The 24,273-nt window shown below is 40.7% G+C and overlaps 1 protein-coding gene across 2 annotated transcripts; it reads left to right on the top strand.

Moving 5' to 3' along the window:
• The first annotated feature begins 156 nt into the window (after positions 1–156).
• On the top strand, positions 157–24,042 carry LOC110977989 (uncharacterized). 2 transcript variants are annotated; one of them, XM_022232585.2, is made up of 8 exons: positions 157–233; positions 11,575–11,744; positions 12,734–15,908; positions 16,153–16,221; positions 17,703–17,930; positions 18,498–18,584; positions 19,951–20,169; positions 21,351–24,042. In XM_022232585.2, the coding sequence occupies exons 2-8, from the start codon at positions 11,581–11,583 to the stop codon at positions 21,411–21,413; spliced, it is 4,005 nt and encodes a 1,334-aa protein (XP_022088277.2). In that variant the 5' UTR covers positions 157–233; positions 11,575–11,580; the 3' UTR covers positions 21,414–24,042. The 2 variants fall into 2 exon arrangements, 1 of the variants encoding a protein (XP_022088277.2); XR_015423555.1 differs by lacking the exons at positions 19,951–20,169; positions 21,351–24,042 and having other exon boundaries at positions 17,800–17,930.
• Positions 24,043–24,273: the final 231 nt, after the last annotated feature.

Here is a 24,273-nt window from a genome sequence, read left to right as displayed (position 1 = left end):
AATTAAGTTTTAATTATACAGTATTCAACAGGTAAGCTTTAATATCAACCAAAAATTTTTAATTTCAATATATAAGAGAAGAGATTGATAAATCTTTTTTTGATAGAACAAGTTAAGGCTTAATAACTAATATTATTAATAAACGTGAACTAGCCTCTATTTCTGAGGTCATAGAACTTTAAGGTCATAGAAAAAAAACGGAGGGAAAATTGTGCTCCGTAATCGTCAGTGTGGTAAGTTTGCTTTCTCTGGTTTTCTGGTGAACATCTCTATTTTGGTCTTTAGCCATAGCCTGGTTATTCATGTTATTAGCTACGCCGAGAGCATCAGCCATGTTTTAAGACTCTGGCCAGCATTTGTGGTTGCACTACACCAAATTAAAAATAAGCACCACAGTGCCACGGTGCAATATCTGACCGAAATAGCGCCGCCTGTTGACAGGGTTGACTTTTGGGAAGAGGTTGGCCTCTGGTTTTTCACTGGAAATTCAACTTCACTTTTCATTTTATTTAAATAAACAAAGTGGCTATCTTTATGGCAGCCGTAATGCATCTCCCATTTTCTATCGTTACGGCACTGAACTGTGCAAGTGCAATACTAGTGTAGCTGATCATCATGACGGTTTATAATATATATTTTAAAATATCCTGGATCGCTGAACGCTTGTGGCCAAGTGGTCAAGGTGGAAGGTTTGGAACTACTGGTGTGTGAGTTTGAATCCGCGTTAGACCAATTTTGGGTTTTTTGGCCTAAATTTCATGTTTTATACCATAATTGTTGGTTTCTAATTGTATAGGCCTAAGCAGGAACCTTTTTGCTTTTCTCATCGGAGGCTTTGGAGGATTTTTTTTAAAGGGAAATCAGGTCCGAAATCTGAGCTTAAGTTGGCGCACTTGCACAGTTGCAGTGCCGTAACGATAGAAAACTGGAGATGCGTTACGGCTGCAGTGTTTTTTTATTCACCTTTCATTGTTCATGCCTTTCTCTGATTCCCCTCTGTTCATGCCTTGCCAGGCCTCTTAAAGGCTCTCTTAGGTCGAACGTTCTCTTCTACAGTAAATTTATAGCCCTCCTCGATATAACGCTCTTATATAACGCTCTATTTTCATTTCTCCAACTGCACGCCTATTCACTGTGGTCACAATGCTTTTTGGGATATAACGCTCACGATTTTTGACTCCCAGAAAGCATTTCAAAGATGGATTTGCGCCGGGAAATGTAAATTATTTTGGGATTTTTGCCCTGCCCAACAAGTATTTTAACATTATATACTCAGTGTGTGTCCCCGAAGGCTTGTGAAAAAACCACGAACATACTGGACTCGAACCCACGACCTCCTGCTGACTAGTGCAGACTTCTTAACCACTCGACCACCGAGCTTGCCAGTGTCGGCTGGCTGGTTCGAACAAGATGTAGCAGCAGGCACCGTGAACAACTATTAAGCATATAAAGCATGCAATATAATTCCAGTTACAACGCTCTTTACCTTGGAAAATCAGATTCTTTGAAAATCAGTGCATATGAAACTGCATTGCAAGGCCGCTGCGATTGGCCGGCCATCCTGGACACCAGTAGTTTACTGATCACACAGAGTGCAGACACTCACTTGGCCGGCCATCCATGCAGCGCTTTGCTGTGGCGACACTGTAGTGATTATTTTCGCACTTTTTATTTATTCTTGTGGTGTACATGTAGTTTAGGACACAATAATCCACATTGAGATACTACTGTACATGTAGTATTTTGTTACCTAAAGGTTTCTTTTTACCAATAAATAAAATCAGCCGCTTAAATTGGACATGTATCTTCGTGCAGTATATCTCATCTTTTCGCCGATCGTGTTTGATGTGACATGTCCGATCTGTTTTCACTTGGGATTTCTAATGACATAACACTTTCTGTGGTCACATGGTCATTGGGAAAAGTCAGCAATTGGACTGTCCATGAATGGGTACGCAGTAGCAGTCAGGATGTTGCAGTTGGTGCAGATGCAGTGCGTGTGCCGCAATGCAGCATGCACGATGTCCCAAGGCAGTTTTTGAAGAGAATTTTTTTTTTTCTTTATTGGTGTCACAAGATAAATGAATACAAGGCATATATTCTGAAAATTGTGGTACATACATCTGCCAATACATGTACATGTACACAAAATTCACATACATGTACACGAAATACATGTAAATACATGTACATGTATTTATAGCACATGCACATGTACTGTACATAGAGGTACATGTGCACATGTGCGTTGCACATGTAGCGCGTGCATCCAGTCAGTTTTAGCGCTGTGCGGTTATAGCACTCAATTCTGTTAGGTCCCCTTGAGAGCGCTATAACGGGAATCTACTGTAATTGCTTCTTTTTTACAATTTTAGTGTCTTTCCTTGGTGCTCTTTTGTTAAATTGTGCAATTTGTGTATTTGTAAACTTCTCCGACATGAGTTTACAACTTCATTCTTTCTGAGCTTTTGATGTTTCTTATTGACAATTGTTTGATGTCAATAAAGGTACATGTATTTCAAACACATTCATTACCTTTACTAGCACCCTGTTCCTACACAAAGTCCACTTTCTTAAAGGAGGGAGTTCGGTGGGTTTGCATTTTTTTGGAATCCCAACAAATATGGTACATGTATTAATGAAAAGCTTTTTTCAAGAGAAATTCATTTGGGTGCGAACCAGATTCATATCTCAAACTTTATTCAAGTTGCGTCATTTTTATAGAAAAAAATTAACCACTTCCTGTCCGTAAATTTGGACTTGACACCACTCTCCTAATATGAAAAGGCACTGTTTTTTTGTTTCACTAAATGAAAGTCAACCAACTGAGTATCATTAAATAGCCCTTTTAGAACTGCAATTGCTGGTTTGTCAGTCATATTTTTACTTTTCAATTTAACATAGATATCGATATTTAAAAATGGAGATTTAATGTGTTGCTTTGGACAGGTTTATAGACAGCATGCTACCGTACATGTAGAGATATATGCAGTTCCCTCTCCAGTGCAGGAACATAACTAAGAAGAGTAAATTATGCTTACCTGTGTAGCGGGCATAATATGATAATCATGACACCTGCTTACATAATTTATTTTTTTACAAGTTTACGCCTTTTATATTGTCAGCCAACCAGTGGAGATTAGTTCGTTGCCGACTAAGATAGCGAAAAGTTTTCACACGCTTTACAAAATACAAGCTTTAGAGAATATATATATATAAAAAATAACGAGAAAAATCCAGGGATTCTATTCACAGAAAATAATTATTAATTAACAACGAAAATGAATAAAGGGCCTAGCTTGAAGATGTGTTGAAGTTGGGGATGACTTGTCTTGGCTTCACTTGGCAAGAAGCGGCAGAACTTGCAGTTGAAGGACTTGCAATACAAGGGGGCTTGAATGAATTCCAAAGATCATTGGCTAAGTGCAGATGGTGTGCAGATGGTGTGCAGATGGTGTGTAGAGCTCGATTGCACAGTCTCTCCTTCCCCAGCTTGAGTAAATCAGGTGTGGGGAACAGCATTCATGTGACTCTGCTGCAAGTCACCCACTGTCCAACAGTATATGGAGCTCAATAGGCTCACTGATGTTACCCCAGTGCCTCAGTACTAGTGGTGTCTTTGCCTAGAGCAGGACAGGGACGAATATGTAATTGTGGCAGGTTCAATGCAAGGAAAGATCACAGATACTACAGAACAGTCTCTTTGGAGTCCAGTAGCCAAGTGGAGTGGAGGGTCACTGGCCACTGAATTTATCTGCTCCTCCTCAAGGACTCTTGTGGTTGGTTGCAAGTTCTGCTACCAACCTGCCCACACGCGCTGCCAAGCAACCCACACATTTCTAAGAAACTGCATGACCTAATCCTGGGGGAGTTAGCATTTCAAAAAAATAGGGGGCACAAAATTCATCCTATTACACCTGTATTAAAGAAGAAAAATAGAATAGAGATAAGAACAATGAACCTGCAAATTGAACTTACACTTACTCAAGAAAACTTCTGCAAAACTTTCCAACAGGCAAGTGCACTAGGTCTCCCCCCCCAAAAAAAAAACTAATATAAAGCTAGATGTATAATATTGCTTTCAACAGGAAAACAATGTCTATAATCTCAAATGTTGAAAAAAAAGGGAAAAATGTACAAAGGTTGGGCTTACATGAAGGAAATTAACCCAAGCCCCCACAAATGTAATTTATTAAGTATGAAGTTCACAAGAGTAGTTGAACTTTTGCAAAATAACCCCCCCCCCAATTTGACTGTACAGTTTTTAGTTAGAATTGAGAGGAACAACAGAACATGTGGAAAATTATGGTGTACTTTATCGATCGGCGATCAGATGCGCTCACACTCAAGATCTAAACCTCAATCTTCCTAAGGTGTTTCTGACCCAAATTTTTCAAAATGATAGCTACATGTAGTTTCTTGTAGATGTACCGGAAAGCCTCTAAAATGTCACTTGAAATAATGCTTGTTTTTAGCGGATCAAAACTTCCAGAAAACTTTTCTTACGGAACTTTCATTAAAGGGTTTGGTCAACTCAAACTCTATCCATTCATGCAAAATTGATGAAAAACGTGTGGTCCCTGGGGCTAGAAATTGATTTTACTGTGTCGTGTCTAGGGGGAGTCAGGTAACCACATTTTTGTACACAAACATGATCTATGCGCACTAACCCATTCACAGATTACATGTATATTAGCTGTTTAACTCCTGCTTGGCCATGCTTGGAAATGCATAGGCCTTTTAACTGTTGTGTCACCATTTTTCACCGGCGTTAAACTACCATTTCATATGTCCTTAATGAAAAAGTCCAATTTTTTCATTGGTAATGGTTTCAGATGGTGTCTCAAAATACTTTACTGCTGAAAACCATCATTTTTAGAAGAAACCGAGAGGAAAAGATTTCCTGTTTTTGGTGCAAAATCAACGGATTCTGCCACGCTACTGATACCTCCAGATTGAAATGCAACAAATTTGGTATCAGTGAATAGCAATTTTCACAAACATCACAAAAATCCTTTGTAAGGCCATATAACAGGGGAAAGGTTATTAAGACCCTTCCATGATGTCTTTCCGCTACGCCGTGAAGCAAGATCATAGCCACGCCATTTGGCAAGTCTTAAACAATACCTTGGACGTCTGCAAAATTAAAAGTTAAAATTCACAACGTTTCACCACATATTAGCCATCAATTGAAAAAGGAATCCTCCAACTCTCCAGAAATTATTTCAAAATTGAATTTGAGCAACAGGAACTATTCCCGAGAATGCAAAATTTGCAGTCTTTTTTTACACAATTCCAGATACAATCAATTGACCTGTTTTGCCTGAACTCACTACTCAAACTACATGTAACTAACAGTTTAAGCTTATGGAACCATTACTCAATCCTGACAGGCCTAGTTTAGGTAGATTTGACAATATTTTGAGTAAGAAAACCACACATTTTTAACCCGAGTTTGGCAAAAGACAACTGCTCTGTCAAATCACGCCATTTTGTGTCTCATCTGGTCACCCCACTCAGGCATGTTGGATTCACCAAAACGGATCTCCGTCCAGGTCAAGGAACCAGACTACATTTGTTAATTTGTCATTGTTCACAGCTCTTCAGGGCAGTCATGTACACGTATGCTGCTGTTTAACCCACGATTTCCCTCAAAAACCAAAAGCCCTGTTCTCTTTTCTTTCTGATATGAAAGAGGACATCACCAACAACTTGTGTCGATCAGTTGTTTCGAAAAAGTAGAATTTGTTCCTTTATCATAGGAACAGGGTGGTAAAGGTAATGAAACACCCAAAATAGTAGTAAAATTATCCACTCAGCTACATGTAGCTGCCCACTTCTATCCAAAATATGCCACAGGTTAGGGATTTTTGTGAAAGAAATACCCCGAACTGGAAACTACATGTACCGATCCCAAATTGGTGAAAATTATAGAAATATCGCTATCATGTCTGTTCATGTTTGATCCCTCCTGATTATGTTCTGTCTTATTGTAAAAACTCGCGTGTAGAAACCCAACGATTTGGTTGAATACATCCTTTAATATCGAGGGACAGTTTCACAGTCTAAAATACAGAAACCAATTCCAAAAATTGAATACTCTTTCCTGTTTTTCTGAAGAAGGATAACACAGTTTGTTCCATTGCCACTGAATGCGGCAGTGTTTTGTGTGCAGTACATGTATGTGTGCTTGTTTCACTAAACAAAAGGGAAAATCAAACATCGTCTACAAAACTATGGGACGTAGAAAAAACTACCAGAAAGAGGACAAAAAGACAGAATTTTTGATTCAAACTTTCTGATTTCCATTTCCCTGGTGTCCAGTTTTTTTTTTTTTAAGAAAACATGGGGGAATTTCAGGCCCCGTTTCCAGTTATTTTAGGACAGAATAGTCAATAAGCCCCTCCAGGAGGCCCAGTATACATTCCTCTGATATTCTTCTGTAATCTTCACTGTTTGGACAACTTCCATTGAAGACAAAAATGCTTGTGTTCTCCACCTGTACATAAAAAAACAAAAAAGGGACAGGCCGCCCCCTTTTGTTCTGTACATGGGCGCCGCCATCTTGTCTTTACAGGTTGCACTACACCAAACAATATCCCATAAAGGGTACATGTAGAAAACAGTGCAAAATCGGAAAAAATTGGCATGGCCTGTTGACTCTGGGGAAGAGGTTGGCCTCCGGTTTTTCACTTGAAATTTGAGATTATGGCCAGAAATTCACTTTTTGTTTCAATTTTATCAGTGTTAGCCATGCGATTTTTATTATTCGCCTTTCCCCGAAGATACCCCCAAAATAGCAGTTAAACTATGCGCTCTGTACACATGTATGTGTGTAATTCTTAGCCATGACTGGACTGACTGGTTGAAATGGCAGTTATATGTAGCTGCAGCGCTCTGGGGTTCAAACACAGTGACCAATCACAGGGTGCCTCATTATCTATGCCCAAATGGCAAGAACGACAAGCAACAGCGCGCATCGCACTGAAGATTGCTGCGAGCCACATGCGAGATAGCACTTGCTGTACAAACATGGTAAGTTTGATCAGCAGCAATTTGTTAACCACTGGTCGATTTTCCATGGTGCCCGATATATATTTAATGCATCGGTTATCAGTCAAAATTGAACATTGGTTGATTATTTGTCACTGATCGAACTTTCCCCTTCATTCACACTGCAAGGGCGCTGGTGCAGACGTGCACTCAGACCCAACGGCTGTCGCTAAGAGTTGCTCACACACACATACAGAAAGTGGCAGCAACCAATTTCCATATCTTGTGTATCAATCGCTGCCGTAGACAACAATTTGGTTGCAGCTTGTCTTCACAAGTACATGTACACATGTGAACCGCATGACTCTTGGACGGGAACTATTTGCACCTTTTTAAAAAAATTAGCATGGTTTTTGCCCGTTTTTTTCTTGGTACAAAGTACATGTACATGTACGAAGGAATGCAAGCTACGCGTACCATACATAAAACTCTTGGGGGCAATGGAGCAGCATTTCTATGGGTACACAACCGTCATGAAATCCCTGTTCATGCCCTGTCAAACGTCATGTACATGTATATGTACAGCCTATGGCAAAAAAGGGTCGTTTTCTGTGGGATTTGTGGGAGCAGGGCAGATGTCAGACCCCACAGTTCTTGGGTACAGGATTGTCACAAACTTTGAATCTTAATATCTTCTGAAATGGAAATGACTGGACAATTTTACTTGCACCAACATATTCCTCAGAGTTTGGACTTTTCACGGGCACCCTAAAGCTTTCCAAAACCGTAAATTTTCCAATGTACATGTATGGCACCTTAAAAAACCCGGCCTGTGGTACATGCTTACCGTGGATGGTTGCGGATGGTGTAGTGTAGTGTACATACATGTATATGTATTAATGTTGCTCAAATTTCATTTCTCTGTTCGTCTGTCACACAAGCAATGACTCTCAAGGTGACAGGAACCAGTTTTGTTGTGACTGTCGCGAGCCTTGAAATCTGACGCACAAAGCGTTGCCTTTGTTAACAAGCATTATTTTCAATCCCGCAGTTTGGATTTCACGCATTAAAGTCATGCCTTGAAGTAGGGCTGGGATGGCAACAGAAAACAGATTTCCAAAGAGAGGCATTTGCAGCCCTATTTGTGGGGCTAACCAGGAGGATAAGTGCTTTACTAAATATCAATATGCTAGGCTTGTTGATGGAGTAACACGAGAGATTATCTAGCTCCGTTAATTCATTAAATTTCACCTAACAAATCGCCTTAAATCTCTGCGAATCTTGCCCATCGAGCAAGGAAATTATCGATAACATTCAATACTATCCTTCGCTGCATTCTGGATATCAATATGCCGCCGACAAAAGATAAAAAACAACCAGTTACGGTTGATGCAAACAGCATGCCCACGCCTGAATCAACCGACAGTGCCTATGAGTCCACCATTACGCAAGGTGCATCAGCAACCAAACTTTCATTGATAGAGGTCCTACGAAATGAGCTACAGGAATCCCAAGCAGGAATTCCAGGTAAACTAGACTTGGTTATCTCCAATCAAGAATCCTTGCTGCGAAGAATGGACAGTATGGAATCCAGACAAATGGATATGGAAAAGTCAGTAATCCACACCTCCGAATGTATTGATGAAATCAAGGCCAAAAACCAAGATCTCCAATCAAAGTTGGACAAAGTCACAGTACAGTTGTATGAAGCAGAGAAAAAAGTTGCCCAACGTGAAGCCTCAACTCTCAACCCAGAACACTACTCCAGAAGCTACATGTATAACATCAGATTCGGAGGGATTCCGGAACTATCAAATGAACCACCTGCTACCCATATAATAAAAGTAAAGAAATCTTGTCAGAAAAATGTCAACTGGAGCTTAAAATTGAGAATGCCCACCGCTCTGGACCTCCTTCCAGATCGCCCAATAGTAGACCTCGGCCCATCTTAGCCAAGTTCAAGAAAGCACTCAAAGAAGTCATGGACAAAACATTCAAGGCCGGCAAGAGACCCGTCTTTCGCAACGGACAGTTATTTATCAATGGTCAGAGGTACAATGTATACTCCCACTCGACCCTCCTAACTCATAAAAGCTTGCCAAGAGACCAAGGTGATTATATGTATCAGTATTTCCATCCATATCATCATTTGGTGTCCTAAGAATCTGATTACTTGAACGGAGCAGTATGAAGCTGTTGTGTTACCCCATCATAACATGCAAAATTAAATATTACTATTATCACTTCACTGATCTACACTAGCAGGAATTCATACATGTAATCTTACTAGCCCTGTTCTCACATTTATTTCCTTTTGTGACTTGGTAGTGTTTGTTTTTAATTTTAGTACTTATGCCTGTTAAATTTCCTGTTAGTAACCCTGTGAGACGTAATCAAAATGGGATTTTCTGTGATAATTGTAAACTTTGGATGCACCTTAAATGTACTCATTTGGACCTCACTGACTGCTATAACTTAACGAAAGATGATAATGCTTGGCTCTGTCCACAGTGCCTACATGTAGTTGATACTTTACCATTTAATTGTTTAGATCCTAAAGAATTTGATAGTGTGATAATGGACTTGTTCATCTACACCTGTGCCTATGACATTAGAGACCATATTAGACTTACACCCTGATGACTTACCATTTCTAGAAGATCCAGATAACCCTTAACCTACATGTGTACATGTACATGTATGACGAGTAACTCCTCTTACTCTTCACATAACAACTTTCAGGACTACTTCAGTGCTAACCCAGCGGAAATTTTCGCGCTTCTACATGTACATGTAAACATGAGAAGCTTACCAAAAAATAATGATTCTTTGAAACTTTTGCTTCATCCCTTAAATCATAACCTTTCCATCATAGGTTTGAGTGAAACTTGGCTCAACGCTAACTCAAGTATGAGTGAATTGAATATACCTGGGTATACTCTGGTAACTAAAAATAGACAAAATGGAACTGGAGGTTGTGTTGGATTATATATCCTAAGTAGCCTCCAACATGTTCTGAGGCCAGACCTGAATGCCATTAATGATAGCACTCCAGAATATTTCTATCAAAATTATTACCCCTCATAACCAAAAGAACATAATTGTTGGGGTTGTATATCAACCACCAGATGCTAACTCTGATGTTTTCCTAAGCTCACTTAATGTAATCCTCCATAATGCGACCAAAGATAATAAATATGCTGGACAAGCTGTGCTTCTTAGTGGCCCCTCCACCTTTGTGTGGAAATAAAGTCAAGTAAATAAATGAATGAATGTTAGGCCTACCACTGGCTATCTCTGACTACCTCCGGCTATACACCAACTTTTACCAACTGCCCTAATTTTTGCATATATACAAGTATTCGTACATCCAGCTTTCTCATAAGGTATGCCTAGTCTGGGTAATTTGGACTTTGCAAATCACCTTTTTTAACATAGATTTAGATATGATCAAGCGATAGTAGAGTATGAGTACCTTCCATACATGTAAAGTGTACATGTACTGTAGGTTTTCCGTCCCATTCATTTCACTCCAAATACATGTACATGTAGCTTGTACCACGAAGCAAAATCCTCCTAATTCACCTCCAAAACGGTCACTAAACTGTCTAATGTGTGTGGCTTAGGAGATTCCAATATGATGGTAAGATTTACTCACATTTGGGAAGAAAAGAGAAATTTCCCCTCCAATTTGGAAACACTCTTGTTTTCAAGCTCGAAGTCGCCATCTTGTTCCAGTAGTGATTTAAACCATATATTAATGTCCTGGAGATGACATCATGATGTGCTGGCCTCTAGCAGCCCATGTGCGCCGACTGATTCCTGAGCCGCAATGTTTGATAGCATAGTCACATTGAAAAAGTCACAGTACTTCTCTATGACATCAAGTTGTGTATGGTTTGTGTGTTTCCAATCTGTACATGTATGCGGTTTGTGGCTTTGAAGGATTTCTTTTTTTCTCAGACTTTGGGAGCCCTTTACAACATTCAACATTAGTTTGTAAAAAGTGAACGATGAGAGAACAAATAAGAGGTTGATTGAAGATTTGTACACAGTTGGAGAGGAGTTGAGTCACATGTACAATGTACACCTACATCAGTCCTTACACAGCTGTACTTGTGGGCTATTTCCTTTGTTTTTGTGTACAAAACTCCCACACAATATGTAAAAAATTTCAAATCACTCCAATTTAAACCAAATTCCCTTTCCTGGGTTGAAATTTCGACCGTTTGTCCCTTATATAAAACACTTCAATTTACGACAGATTTTTACCCATCAAAAGTTTCCCCATTTTGAGTTATTTCCAAATATCAGTTACCTAAAATTCTTGTGGGGTACCAATTTTCACAAGGTAAAATCTGGCCTTGTGGGTTACTTCCCATTGTTCCGGTACCCCACAAGGCCCTGTGTATAAGTTGATGTACGTGTTCGTGGTCCCTTAAAGTCACTGGGTTCCAACTAGAATGTTATTCATGAAGGTACATGTACTCTGCATACATTTATTGTAGGCCTGTGTTTCAGTCTGCCTGAACTGTAGCTAAATACATATGTTTGAACTCCTGTTTTTTTGTGTGCATGTAGATCAAGATGGCCCATGCTGAGGTTGTAGATGTAGATGACAGTGCTCTGTCACACAGGTTGCAAAAGCCACATGGCATGCATGCAGCAGTCCTACTAGACCTATGGAGCAGCAGTGATGAAGAAGCTAGCCACAGTATTCACTCTCACGAACTGGCGCCTGACACACCGAGGTGAGCCAGGAACATTGTATTCTAATGAAAAGTCAACCATAGTAATGCTTGAGGCCAGAGCAAACTCACAGAACATAGACCATTAGAATATGCATGTCTGTCTACCATCTCCCAATGCTTTTCATTATTGTACTGCCTTGTTTGCTGATTTATGTAGACCATTATTGTTTAGTTCACTTTATTCGACAGTGTATTTGTACAAATACAAAGGTACATGTACGATGGCATTTGTCCAGTTCCATTTGCCTGTCAATTTATCTCAAGCCCTTTCCACCACGTGTTTATATCCAGCATGTCCATTGTCCAGCCATGGAAAGTTCTGCACAGGACATGTACCTGTACATATGCAAAGCTGCTGGGACATGGTCAATAAGGACATTCATTTGATGTACTTTTAAGATTGAGGACAAAATTGGTCAAGAGGGACATGCAGATTATCATTCAACATATTTCATTGGGATTAAGAATATCTTAACACTTACAGTGGAACGTCGTTAACAAGGGATCCTTCGGACTTGGCAGACTAATTCGTCGTCACAGGAACCTGGTATTATCAGGAATGATCAACCAATGAAAAACAAATGATTGGGACCTAAAAATGTCCTTGTTATAAGAAGAATTTTGCATTAACAGTGCTGTCATTAATGAGGTTCAACTAAGTATCAATATATTTTTGCCACCTGTCGTTTCCTGATGACAGGCTAAAAATGTTTTGGACAGGTAGATTTTGCTTGTTCGGATTCCACAATCACACCTTTTTTAACACAAGCCTTCACACTGAGGAGCAGATCATGAAATTTTCTTCCAAATATGGAGTGGAGTGAAAATATTACCTCAGATACAGTAGTACATGTACGTAGGCTGTCAGTTTCAAAGATTTACTGGGAGTTGACGGGCAGTTGGCTAGGAAAAGACTTGGGCAGACATTTACTCCTTGATGAAACCCTACTAATTTCTAAGCATGTTTCTTTTTTATCTGATCCTGACAGCCCTGCAGAAAGATTAGAGTCCCGGTTTCCAGCAGACAGCAAATCAAGTCTTCAACGTGTACATGAGGATGATACTAGTGAGATTGTCTCACACCAGTCACAGACATTGCTTGTCAGATCCCGGCATGCTGCGGCCAAACACATCTTACCCAAGAGCTTGCTGACACAAGTACACAGCAGGCACAAATCAGCGGCACCTTTGCGAAGCCAGAAAAGAACAGCAATGAACTCAGTTTCTTCATCCCAGCTTGCCAGGAGTTCCTCACCTGTTTTCCTTCACGGACCTAAGACAGTCTCCCTGCTTCCCCACAAAAAGTTACCCACTCGGACACCAGAAAGTTCAGACAGCAGCACTGAAGAAGATAGTGATAACGAGTCAAAGAACACCACTGCCAGGAAGCACAATACGTATTTCAAGAAAAAAGGAAACAAAGCAGGAGTTCTGAAGAGGGCAAGTAGCTTAAATTGGGAGAATAGTTCTGGAGACGCTGAGTTGGTGTCTGTGAGTGTGAAGGATAGTACAGATACATGCAACTCTTACCCAGGGACCCAAGCCAGTTGGCAGTCAGAAAGGGAGCCTAAAAGCTGCAAACTCAACCGGCATTTGTTAATTGGAAGAAGCTCAGGCAGTAGTAGTTCATCAGATTCAGAATCACTTCTCTCTCCAGCCAAGTCACAGCGAGGAAAAGTACAAAGAACCACTGTAAGAACAGTTCCCGAGAACTTCTGTGAAAATGCAGCCACCCTGGAGACAGCATCATCTTGCCACAAGCATGGTGAACACTTGGAAAGGCCAGGAAGAGGCAAGCGGGAACTGAGCAGAGGTGAGGGTCAAGTCCAGAGGGCTAAACGGGTCAGAGTGTCACTGACATTCAGCAGTGTGTCATCTGATTCATCAAGTTCCTCAGACTCTGAAGTAAGTGAAAGTACCTGTACCAAGTCAGATTGGTCATGTTTCAAGTCTCAAGAGAACACCCTAGAAACAGTCTGCAGAAGCAAGGAGTACATCAAGCCTAGATGTGGCCAACAAAGCACTAGTCCTAAAAGGGCAACTAAACAGAAAATGGTGACCCTGTTTGGAAGGACATCAAGTGAAGATGGCGAGGATACAACAGAAGAAGATGTTCAGGAAGTCTTGGATGACCAGAGGGATGATACAGAAGATGCCCTGGCAAGCTCTGTTGCATCTGGTACTTTCACCATCGGGAAGAAACCATGTTCTGGTTCAGAGAGGGACGACTCAGTCATACTCATAGACATCACTCAAAGTGCTGAGAGAGGGGCTTTGGCTGGACATTCTAGGCCAAAGTTGAAAACAAATCCTTTGTCTAAACAAAGATGTGGCAAAAATTCTGAAGGGTTGTCCCCTGTCTTTCCTGTACATTTACCCACCCACAAGGGGCTATCTGGAAGATTTGACGATACTTGTGCACCCTTGTTTGTCAATAACTTGGCAGTCGATGGAGCATTCAAGACTACTCATACCAATTCATCAAAAGCAGCAAAAAGCTCACACCACATTCTTGGCCATATCCCAAAAGATGTGTTGTCCATGTCACCTGTTTTGGAAACAGAAGGATCGCAATCAGGTAAATTATCTTCTTGTGCAAAGCAACAGATTAATACCGCTGTGGTCCAGGATTATTCTCAATGTCGATCACAGTCACCAGTCTTTGGTTCTCAATCACAAGTCATCAGTTCTCAATCACCTGTCATCGGTTCTCAATCACCAGTCATCAGTTCTCAATCACCTGTCATCGGTTCTCAATCACCAGTCATCAGTTCTCAATCACCAGTCTTTGCTTCTCCATTACCAGCCATGTGTTCTCAAATGCCAGTCATTGGTTCTCACTTGCCAGTCAGTGGTTCTCAGTTGCCTGTAATCGGTTCTCAGTCAACAGTCATCAGTTCTTATTTGCCGGTCTGTGGTTCTTCATCACCAGCCTTGCATGTAGGTTTTCAGTCTCCAGTCTTTGGTCCCACCTCTGCCGGCAGTGGGAGTTTGGAAAAAAGGGATGGTAAGTTTTCTTCAAACCAAGGCAAGCAAAGCAGCCACATGTCATCTGAAGCAAAGTCATCCAATTCCCAAGGGAACACAACTGCCACAGACGTGGGCAATGAATTCTATTTTCCCACAACCTCCTTTGAGGAGAATCATCACCAGTGGTTGAAAGAAGTTCCAAATACAGCTCACACTGAGACTCCTGCAACATCTGGCCCCTCTAAAAACTCAGTCACTATTTTCAATAGAAGCTTCTTTGGAAACTCACAAGAGGAAGAGGAATCTGTTTGCTTTCCTGATGCAAAAGATACAGGACATTTATCTTGCAAAGAGGATTGCCAGCAAAGGTTGGGGCAAATTCCAAGTCCATTAAAAGCATGCAACGAGGGCAATCCAAAATCTTCCCTCTGGCCAGTTGGTGGTAGGAGGAGACATAAAGGTTTAGAAAGCAAATTTAGGGCCATGCACTCATCTCATTCACAAAATGCTCCACATTCAACGGAAGATCATCATCAGCAGTTAGGCCAGATGAGGGGGGACATCGAGATTGTGTTGAGCTCTTCATCGTCGGGTTTTGACAGGACTAGGCATTACGGCAAAGGGATAAAGAAAAAAACATTTCACCAAGATGCTAAACAAGACAGAAATCAGAGCTTTCAACGGCACAAAAGATCAAAGGGTAGTCCTTTGATTCAATCCAAAGGGCAAGTAAACAATGCACATGCACAAGACCGTCATGTAGAAGAAGTCAGAAGTCAAGCAATAACACAACAGATCCACAGTGCGAGTTCACAGACCACTGTTAATAGAACATTTCCAGATTCCCACCTTGATGTTCAAGTGCTAGACAGTCTCAGCTCCACCCAAAGCTCAGTCAGATTACCTGTGAAGGCACGGCAAAAGGCAAGGCGCAGTGTGCACTCTGAAGTGTCTGGAAACCAAGGGGCAAGACAGAAGAGGAACAACAAATTTGGCAGGAGCACCACAGTCTCACAACCTGACGTCCAAGTTGTTGAGAAGCAGGGCTCTAGACTAGATGAAAAAGAGCCGTCTGAGAGAAAAACAAGAACTGGACGTGTGGTGTTCTCTGATAGCACTGATTCAACAGACATTGATGTTGTGGAGCTAGTGCGACAGCTGGATGAAGATGAGAAGATGGCGAAACAGCTCCAAGTAAGTTTACTTACACTCTGCTGGTGGTGGATTTTAAAGCTAAAAGCTAAGGATAAAATATTTCTTCAAATTTTGAACAGAATTTCTTGAACATTTTTCTTTCAAACTTAGCTCATCAGATTGTTCTGAGCAGGGTTGTTACAACACATGCACTGTACCTGTACAGTGGAATGCATGAAATTTTCTTGTTACATGTATTTTGAGACAATCTAAATATTAATATGTTGGTTAAAAATTTTTCTAGGAGCATTTTGATGCAGAGCTTGCCAGACTTACCCAGCAACACAACGAGATAATGTCTGATGTTCCAGAGGTGAGTTCTCAGCTTTTATTTGGTTAGACGTCCTGTTCGGACACTTCAAAAAATTCACCACTTCCTGCCTGGCACTTTTTGATGTTCAGGCTGCTGGGCCAGGTGCTTTTTCATTTGTTTCCGTTTTTCTAAATTCTTCAAAAATTCATATCTTCATTTATTGATTGCGTGCACCCAAAAGAATGACTGTCCTGTTGCCACTCTAATCTGACAGCTAACCTACATTGACGTGTGAGTATTGTAGCCACGCATGCTGCCCAGTAAAGAGCCCCCATTATGTCGCACAATTTCCTCTTAGTTTGGAAATTAGCCCAGTGCGTTGGTACACTGGCTGGCCGGGGTTGCTATGCAGAGCGCGTGGGCCATGAGGCTGAACCGGTCCATTCAACGGGCACACTGGCACAGTGAATGCTGCACAACACGGCCAGATTCCACAAGTGCTCAGTGGTATTGTATCGCTAATCGCTGGAGCAAATGCTTTTGTCCATGCTTATAATCCACTGGCGCTGGCAGAGGCAAACAATTATACTGTTTCAAAACAATGACGGATTATCTAAATATAAATATATGTTGAGTAAGGACAAAAGCCTCTTCTAATGGCCAGCACTCTGCAATGACAGCATATGAACCTTCACTGGCAAGTCCCAGCAGCTCGGTCTTTTGTTCCAAGTTCGGTCAACCCGGCCATTAATAAAGGCCAATTTTCCAGTCCAGTGAACCCATTGTTTCCCATCAATGATGGAATTGCCTTCGCTGATGGCCCAAGCTTTCTACTTACAGCAAATAAACTTTTCTAAAAACACCCAGCAACTTTATTTTTAGTTTTAAGAGAGAGCTCCGAATTCGGGAACTCCAGCCTTGCGGCACACACCGTGTTTCCAGTACTGGGCTCCCCGGTACCGGAGACACAGTGTGAAGTGTTTAATGGATTTGCATTATGTACGTGCACTTCATGACTGAATTTTGTGCATATCACTTTTTTAGTTTAAATGTTAAACATGTGATTGCCAGTCCTTCCAAATACTCCTCTTATTTTCATTTTGCTCATTATTTTTTAATACATTTCAGCAGGTTATTGCATGGCATCTTCTGAAAAAATCACTCATTTCCTGGTTCAACTTCAAGAGAAGTTGCTGTAGTCCCCCAGACACCACATTCAAAAGCACATATGCTAACTGTCAGTATTTCAAATATGATCGGCCCATTTCGGAACTGTGTCCATGAATGACATCCAAGATATCTGGGATGTGTGAAGGTCCCAATACCAAGGCAAGAGAGCAACTGTGTTGCCCATCAACAGAAAAAAAAGGGCTGTGCAATTCTTGAATTAAGAAACTCTGGGTTAGGCAACTTCTGGCTTGACACAGTGGCTGAGATTTAACCTTTGAAAGAAAGCAGACAATATTTTCAGAAGTCACATTTCTGATAACCATTTACATGTACAGTGTGTATAAGGACTTACCATGGGTGTTACTCCCCAGCTTCTTGAGCCCATTGCCATCCCTCCCCCATTACCCACTCTGCCACACCCCCCACCACTCTTTCCCAATCCCCTGACCATCATACCCCCGGTGCCAGGCAGAGGGCAGGAGATGAGATGGAGGGATGACTTGATGGACATGAACCCTGTCAATGCTTCCATGATGGCAGAGATGGGACGCTTCCTGAATGCCAACACGGAGACTCAACCCGGCTATGGCTATCGCGGGGTAAGAAAACTAGTTGTGTATCAACTACACCATGGACGGGGGACTTGACACCAATGATGGTAGGGGTAGGGTGAATTCGTTGTGTGCTAATGAGGGAGACGCTATGTGTGCGAGTGCTCATGCTGCACCTGTATTTGACAATCATTCTGATATTTTTGGGGTCAATTTTTCGTCACTCGACCATATCTTGCAGTGTATTTAATTTGTTCAGTGATTCAGTACTTCAACTATTAGGTTGCTGCCCTCAGGTTGTTTTGATCACAGTGTCTCTCAGAATGAAGCCTGCCCTGGTTTGCATCATTATGAACAGCTTTTCAGTCACTAACAAAGTTCATTTGATTTTTTTGGCCAGAATAATTTTCAGCATTCTTCTATTAAAGATTTCCCACCCTTGAAGGTAGTGTTCCACAAGTTTTTGTATCAGTTTGAGCATATCCACTCTCATAAGAGCAGTAGTTGATTCCTGTACCATAAGTGGACATTCAGAGAGTCAATTTTAATGTCTATTTCAAAGATTGGAAGTTGGATCTATACTGAGAGTACTTTTTTTGGGATTAAAATCTGTAGAGACAACGTAGAGGTCGTGCCAGGGGTCGAGGTAGGTCACGAACCAGAGGTCATCACCAAGTGGAGCCCGATGGGAATGATTATGAGGTTTGTATAAACCTAAGTGAGGAATGCACACTTTTTCCGCTTCCCACTTACACAAATGACCAACCATTATTTATGACTCTTTTTTGTTGAGCACCAGATTAGTACGAGGTCGATTTTTTTTGGGGGGGGGCAGTGTATACAAGTATTTATCCAGCGCCAGCAAATTTATACTGAACAATATTTTCCTGAGCACATGCGCAGGTTTTTTTTTGTGTGTGTGGCATTCGAAATTCTTACCATAACAAATCTTAGTCTGGTTCTAAACCAACATAGTCATTGTGACTTCGTATTTACAAGGTAGGGAATAACACCATTTAATAATTTCAGACTTTTTCCCTTTGATTTGGAAAAAATCCTCCATAGCTATGAATTGGAAAGAAAATGCAAAACCGTGGATGATAGAGATAATTTTGAATTAACAAAAGAAGAATATTGTTCATTTTTGGTACCAAAAAAAGACAAATGCTGGGATTTGAACCTACATGGATGTCGTGTGATCTTGTGATGTATACGCTATCCACTATACCACTAATGCTTCTCAAAAATAGCTGTAATTGTTAAGCTTTATAGTGTCACTCATGTATATGTGTCAAAGACTAAAATTGGCTAAATACTGTTTAGATAAATTTTGCCGGCACTAACTATATATACACATAGTTCTTTTGTTGCTTTGGTTCATTGGGGTAAAGCACATGCCGCATATTAACAAGTTAAATCCTTTTCTCTGTTTAACCCTCCAAAACACCATTGTTAATTGGTAGTTTGTCAGAGAAGCTGTGAACAATGCAAGCAGGGAAACTGCTTCAACATGGCCAGCATCTGTGAACATGTGTAGTGTATCGCATGTCCATCTAAAATGTCATGGTTTAGAGAAAAGAAATACAACGTTTTCTGCACAGTGTTTTACAGTGCCAGGTTGTAAGCTAACACAGATTTGCATACATTCGTGAGCAAAAGTGTACTTCAAGAGAGAAATTTTGTAATCAAGATATGGCAGAACCTTAGATCTTGTGCTGTCATAAAGTTGTTGTTACTGTAATTGATTGCTGTTCAGCACATGACAGCAGACCATTGAGCAAAGTTTGGGGAAGTACTTATTGACTGAATTCTGTTTGCCATTTGAAGCAGAGACCCTTCCCTCAGTAAACAGTATCTGCTTTTATTAACATAGCAATTGTGTTCTCATTTGTGAAGAAAAAGTTGGAAAATTGTAAATGTCAAAAAAAGATCCACTTTGGAATAAGGGGGAGGGGTCAAACAGTGATTAAAGAGGAGTGGAATAACACACAAAATATATTCCACTGTAAAATTAATGTCACACACCCTTAAAAAGTCTCATTTTCCCACCATTGTCCTGTACCTGTAGCAACTCTGGAACCTAGTAGAGAGGGTCGGTGATGTTGTGTCCAAGGGCCTGCCAGCCTCCTCAATCAACCTGCTGCCCACGTTCCTCTACTCGTCAGGCCAAGATTCCAGCGAGAAGGAGTGCTCCATCTGCATGGGCGACTACGAACTGGGCGAGAACATGCGGCGCCTTCCCTGCTTCCACTTCTACCATGCAGCCTGCATCGACAAATGGCTGAAGGTGAGTTTTTGAGTGTCGTTAGGTGGGTCCCCCACAGAGCGAGTCCTTCAGCCTTTTTCTCAGTAATTTTGCACCAGTTTGCATGAGCAAGAGCAAACTGGGTTCTTTGTTCTGGCATCACTCAGTCTGGTATTTTTTACCAAAAAGTAGACATTGTGTGGGTGACAGATGTTGATGCAGGTGAACCTCGTTAATAAGAGGTTCCTCAGACTTCACAGATTACCTTGTTATAACAGGAACCATGTATTACCAGGAATGAAAACAATGAAGAACATTAGGTCTGAGGCCTAAAATGTCCTTGTTATAAGCAGAAGGTTGTATTGACAGTGAGTGCTTTTATTAACCCCTTGACGACGGGAATTTCTTCCGGAAAGCTGACTCCAAGAATTCCAGCCTCGCTTGGCCACGAAGGCCACCTGCCAAACTGCAAAATCTCGCTTTGTGGCCCTGCATGCTCTGCACGCTTTGAATTACACTGTGAAAAGGCTGATTGTTCGGTGGCTCTAACCACCCTTCCTCATTCCCATTGCCTCTTTTCAAAGTGGGGACTATTGTGAAACTGGTGATTATGATGCAAATTCGGTCTTTTCATGTCTGGGCTACGGACAAAGACCAATTACAATATATACAAGAGCCAGGGTCTGCCTTCTTTCACCGTGTTCGCTCGAGCGTGGGCCGAGAATAATAGCTGCAAAGCGGGCTGAGGATCTCAATTTTTACAGCGTGTTTAGCCGCCTCCCAGCACGAAGGGGTTAACAAGGTTCAACTGTATTTGATATTTATGCACACTTTGCTAAAATCTGTTCAGGTCTTTGACTCAGAAGTTGGCTGTAGTGACTTCCAACTCATTGTCTTAGGTTCGGTCATATACATACAAGTACAGACAACATGTAACTTGTGTGCTACCAAATTAAGAACTTGGCAAATTAAGACCTTGAACTGAATTACATGTATGTTTCTACAGGAAGACCCAGATTAGCTGGGCTTTGCCCATTTAGGGTTAAAAACTGATATTCCCTAAAGTCAATGGACAGCAACTCCAGACGAGTGAGTATTCCAACTGTGATATGCTGTCAATCACTCCTGAGTTTGTACTGACCAACTTGAATGTCCATCAGAGTACCTGGTACGTTGTTTGACATCATTTTACTCTCATTTTCCTCTTCTCATTGTCTGTGTAGGACAATCGGATCTGCCCTGTTTGCCGAGAAGAAGTCAACTTTGAAGCAGTGAATTTCACGTGATGACATCTCCCGCCTAGACTAAAGATCTGTCAATGCCACAGTATCCCCGCAGTACTTGTACATCAGTAATAGCATTGAAGGCAGCAGAAACTCAGTGTAGGAACGCTCCGTTATCACTGTAATGGTGTAATGGTGAACAATTCCGCCTTGGATCAACTGAAGATGTTAACAGACTGCAGTCACAGTTACAAGCGTGAGGGGTAAATACGCTTTTTATCAGGCATGTAAGAGTCCATTGACTTCTGTGCAAATGGTGAATTGTTGTAGAGGCTGTAGAGGAGCATGGTTCAATATTCATCTGCAGGTCTTTGATATTTCATATTTTACCTTACCTCTCCAATCTCCCGACCCAGAAAGGGCTAGGGTATACTCAGTTCCAACCATTATCGCAGTAACTGTATTATCGCGGCATTGGAAATTTTGAATTTTGCATTGCCAGTGAGTTTCCACTTGGCAAAATTCACCCTTGTAATCAATGAATTATGACCCGAGGATATGTTTTATTAAAACACAGTGAAAAATTTTGCAGGTTTCCGTAAGGTTTGATAGTTTTCAAATTAGATGTCACTTTTCTGAAATTTGAAAACTTTTCTTTGTCATGTCCTTCATTACCTACCATCTGTCTCTTTAACAGTTATTTTTAATGCCACCCTGCCCTCAGATATGTGTTGATGGGTTCCCATATGTCACTTTCAAAATGGCCAAAGGTGTCTAAAGACACTAAGGGCTTCTGCGCTGAAAATTTTTTGTTTCATGAGTAAAGCGCGCCCCCAATCTCAATTAGAATAGACTTTGCATCAATTGTACTTCTACCCCCGGGGCAGTTATGATTGAATCGACATTAATATCTCAATTTTTTTGCTTTCCTTAAACAACTTGAAGAATTTGCTAGGGATATTTCTAACTATAGCTATCCCTAACAGTCCCAAATCCTCCGATTTCAATATGATTTTTACATACACCCTAGGGGGTTATGGTTAATTTTGAATGAAATAGTTCAGGTCTAATGAAATGTTTTTAAGTTTTGGGGAATTTGAACTCAGAAAGCAGACATTTTTAACAATTGTTTCAGACATCTATAAAAGAATGAGGCCACCAAGAAAATGAAATATGTGATATTTATTATTCCTTTTGCAGACACCAATTTAAGTAAATAAGATGAATGTCAAAGTTGTTGCTGACAAAAGATTTGGGTAAAAAAGTTCTGGCGAAACAAATGAAGTCATTCCTTGCGGATTAATAAGTGTAAGGTGACGCGGTGCAGTTGTTCCCATCTTGTTCTCTCAGCATTTGGCATCTTTAAGGAAGAGACTGGAAACAATAGATTCAATTACAGGTAAAATGGAACATATCACAAAATGAGGCTATTTTATTTCCTCTGAAAACTAAATCATTCTTTTTATTTAATCAAAGACAAAGTGCTTGAAGGGCCATCGTAGGAACCATTTCTGAATACCACGATAATAGAGACTCCTCTGCTTGCATGCTGTGCGCGCACACAACTTTTCTGAGCTATTGGAGAGGAATGTAAATCGAACCACAAACAGAATCTCATGAATCAAGTTAAAAAGTAAGAGTTAAACAACGAAAAATAGAATAATTCAGGAAGGTGAGCAAGCAATCTTTATTTTGATCAGGAAATTTCATAACTACCGCCAAAAAAAGAGTAACCCATGCATGGGAGTGGCTATTGGGTCTATATCAGGTTTTTGCACAGTGGCAGCCTCTAGATGTACATGCATATAACATGAACACTTCTCAGGGAACTTGTATCGGTACTGACGAGAGTCTGGCAAAGGTTTGGTTTTATAGACAGGTGTTAATAATGTGAAGTACATGTATGTTGGTCTTGTAAAAAAGTCTATAATAGTAATGAGTGAATTATTTTATAGCTTGTTATTAGATGCATCCAGTGTTGTGTGGAGGGGGTCGAATTTGTTTTATTAAACATTAATAATAATAGTTTATCAAATATTAACACCAAAACCCTAAGAAACAGCACCACGAAATAATAGCAAGGATGTGACCACGAGTAAGGATTTTGATATTTTTTCTCACGCGGCATCATGTTGAATAAAGCCCAAAATGTGTTGGCTTTTGAATTTCTGCACTTGCTGTCATGGGAAGTACGGTTTATTAACAATGTACATTCATAATCCCACGTTATAACCTCCACTTCTCAGCATTTGTTAACACTTCTTGCAAGGTATTGAATATCTGTTTACCTTTTCATTTGCTGTAACCCATATCTTATTTTATACAATACCTGCGTAAATGGGGTGAGGTTTAATTGATTGGCCTGTTTATGGATGATGGTCTGACAACTTGCCCCCCCCCCAACTTTGAAAATCCTTCTTCCGTAGGTGTTGGTTTTACCTCGGCCTACCCCGTCAGGGTGTATATTCTGCATGTTGTAATAGATTAACATAAAAATGGATGTATTGTTATAGAGTCTTCCCCCATTAGACTTTTATTTGTACTTTTGAATATTTAACAAATGTGTACTCCCACTTGATAATAAATTAAGGCAACATGATATTCTGCTTGATTGATATGATAATCATCCACTGAATGATGAATCCATATTCCATAACCACTGAATAAATGAACCGTCCGCCAACTCCTTGAACTGCTGCCGATTTGTATTCAAGAAGTGCCACATCAATCCTCCGTTTCGTCTGTGTCCGTCCTTCCATCATTGTTTCAGACTTTCACCACCGGTGGCGTCACGTACATTGTCCTTCAGTTTCGCGCGAACATTTTCTGCTTCATATTGATGTTTTCTCTCCTGTCTGTGGCCCGTATGCACATGTATTTCTCGGTTACTGTACAAACAAAGTCCTGGTTCACGTCATCAGAA

The sequence above is a fragment of the Acanthaster planci genome, linkage group LG20 (genome assembly GCF_054643075.1).
Source record: "Acanthaster planci isolate LZ-2023a linkage group LG20, COTS_SCS, whole genome shotgun sequence".
In the NCBI taxonomy this organism is placed as follows: domain Eukaryota; kingdom Metazoa; phylum Echinodermata; class Asteroidea; order Valvatida; family Acanthasteridae; genus Acanthaster; species Acanthaster planci.
This window is presented reverse-complemented; position numbering and strand designations above follow the sequence as displayed.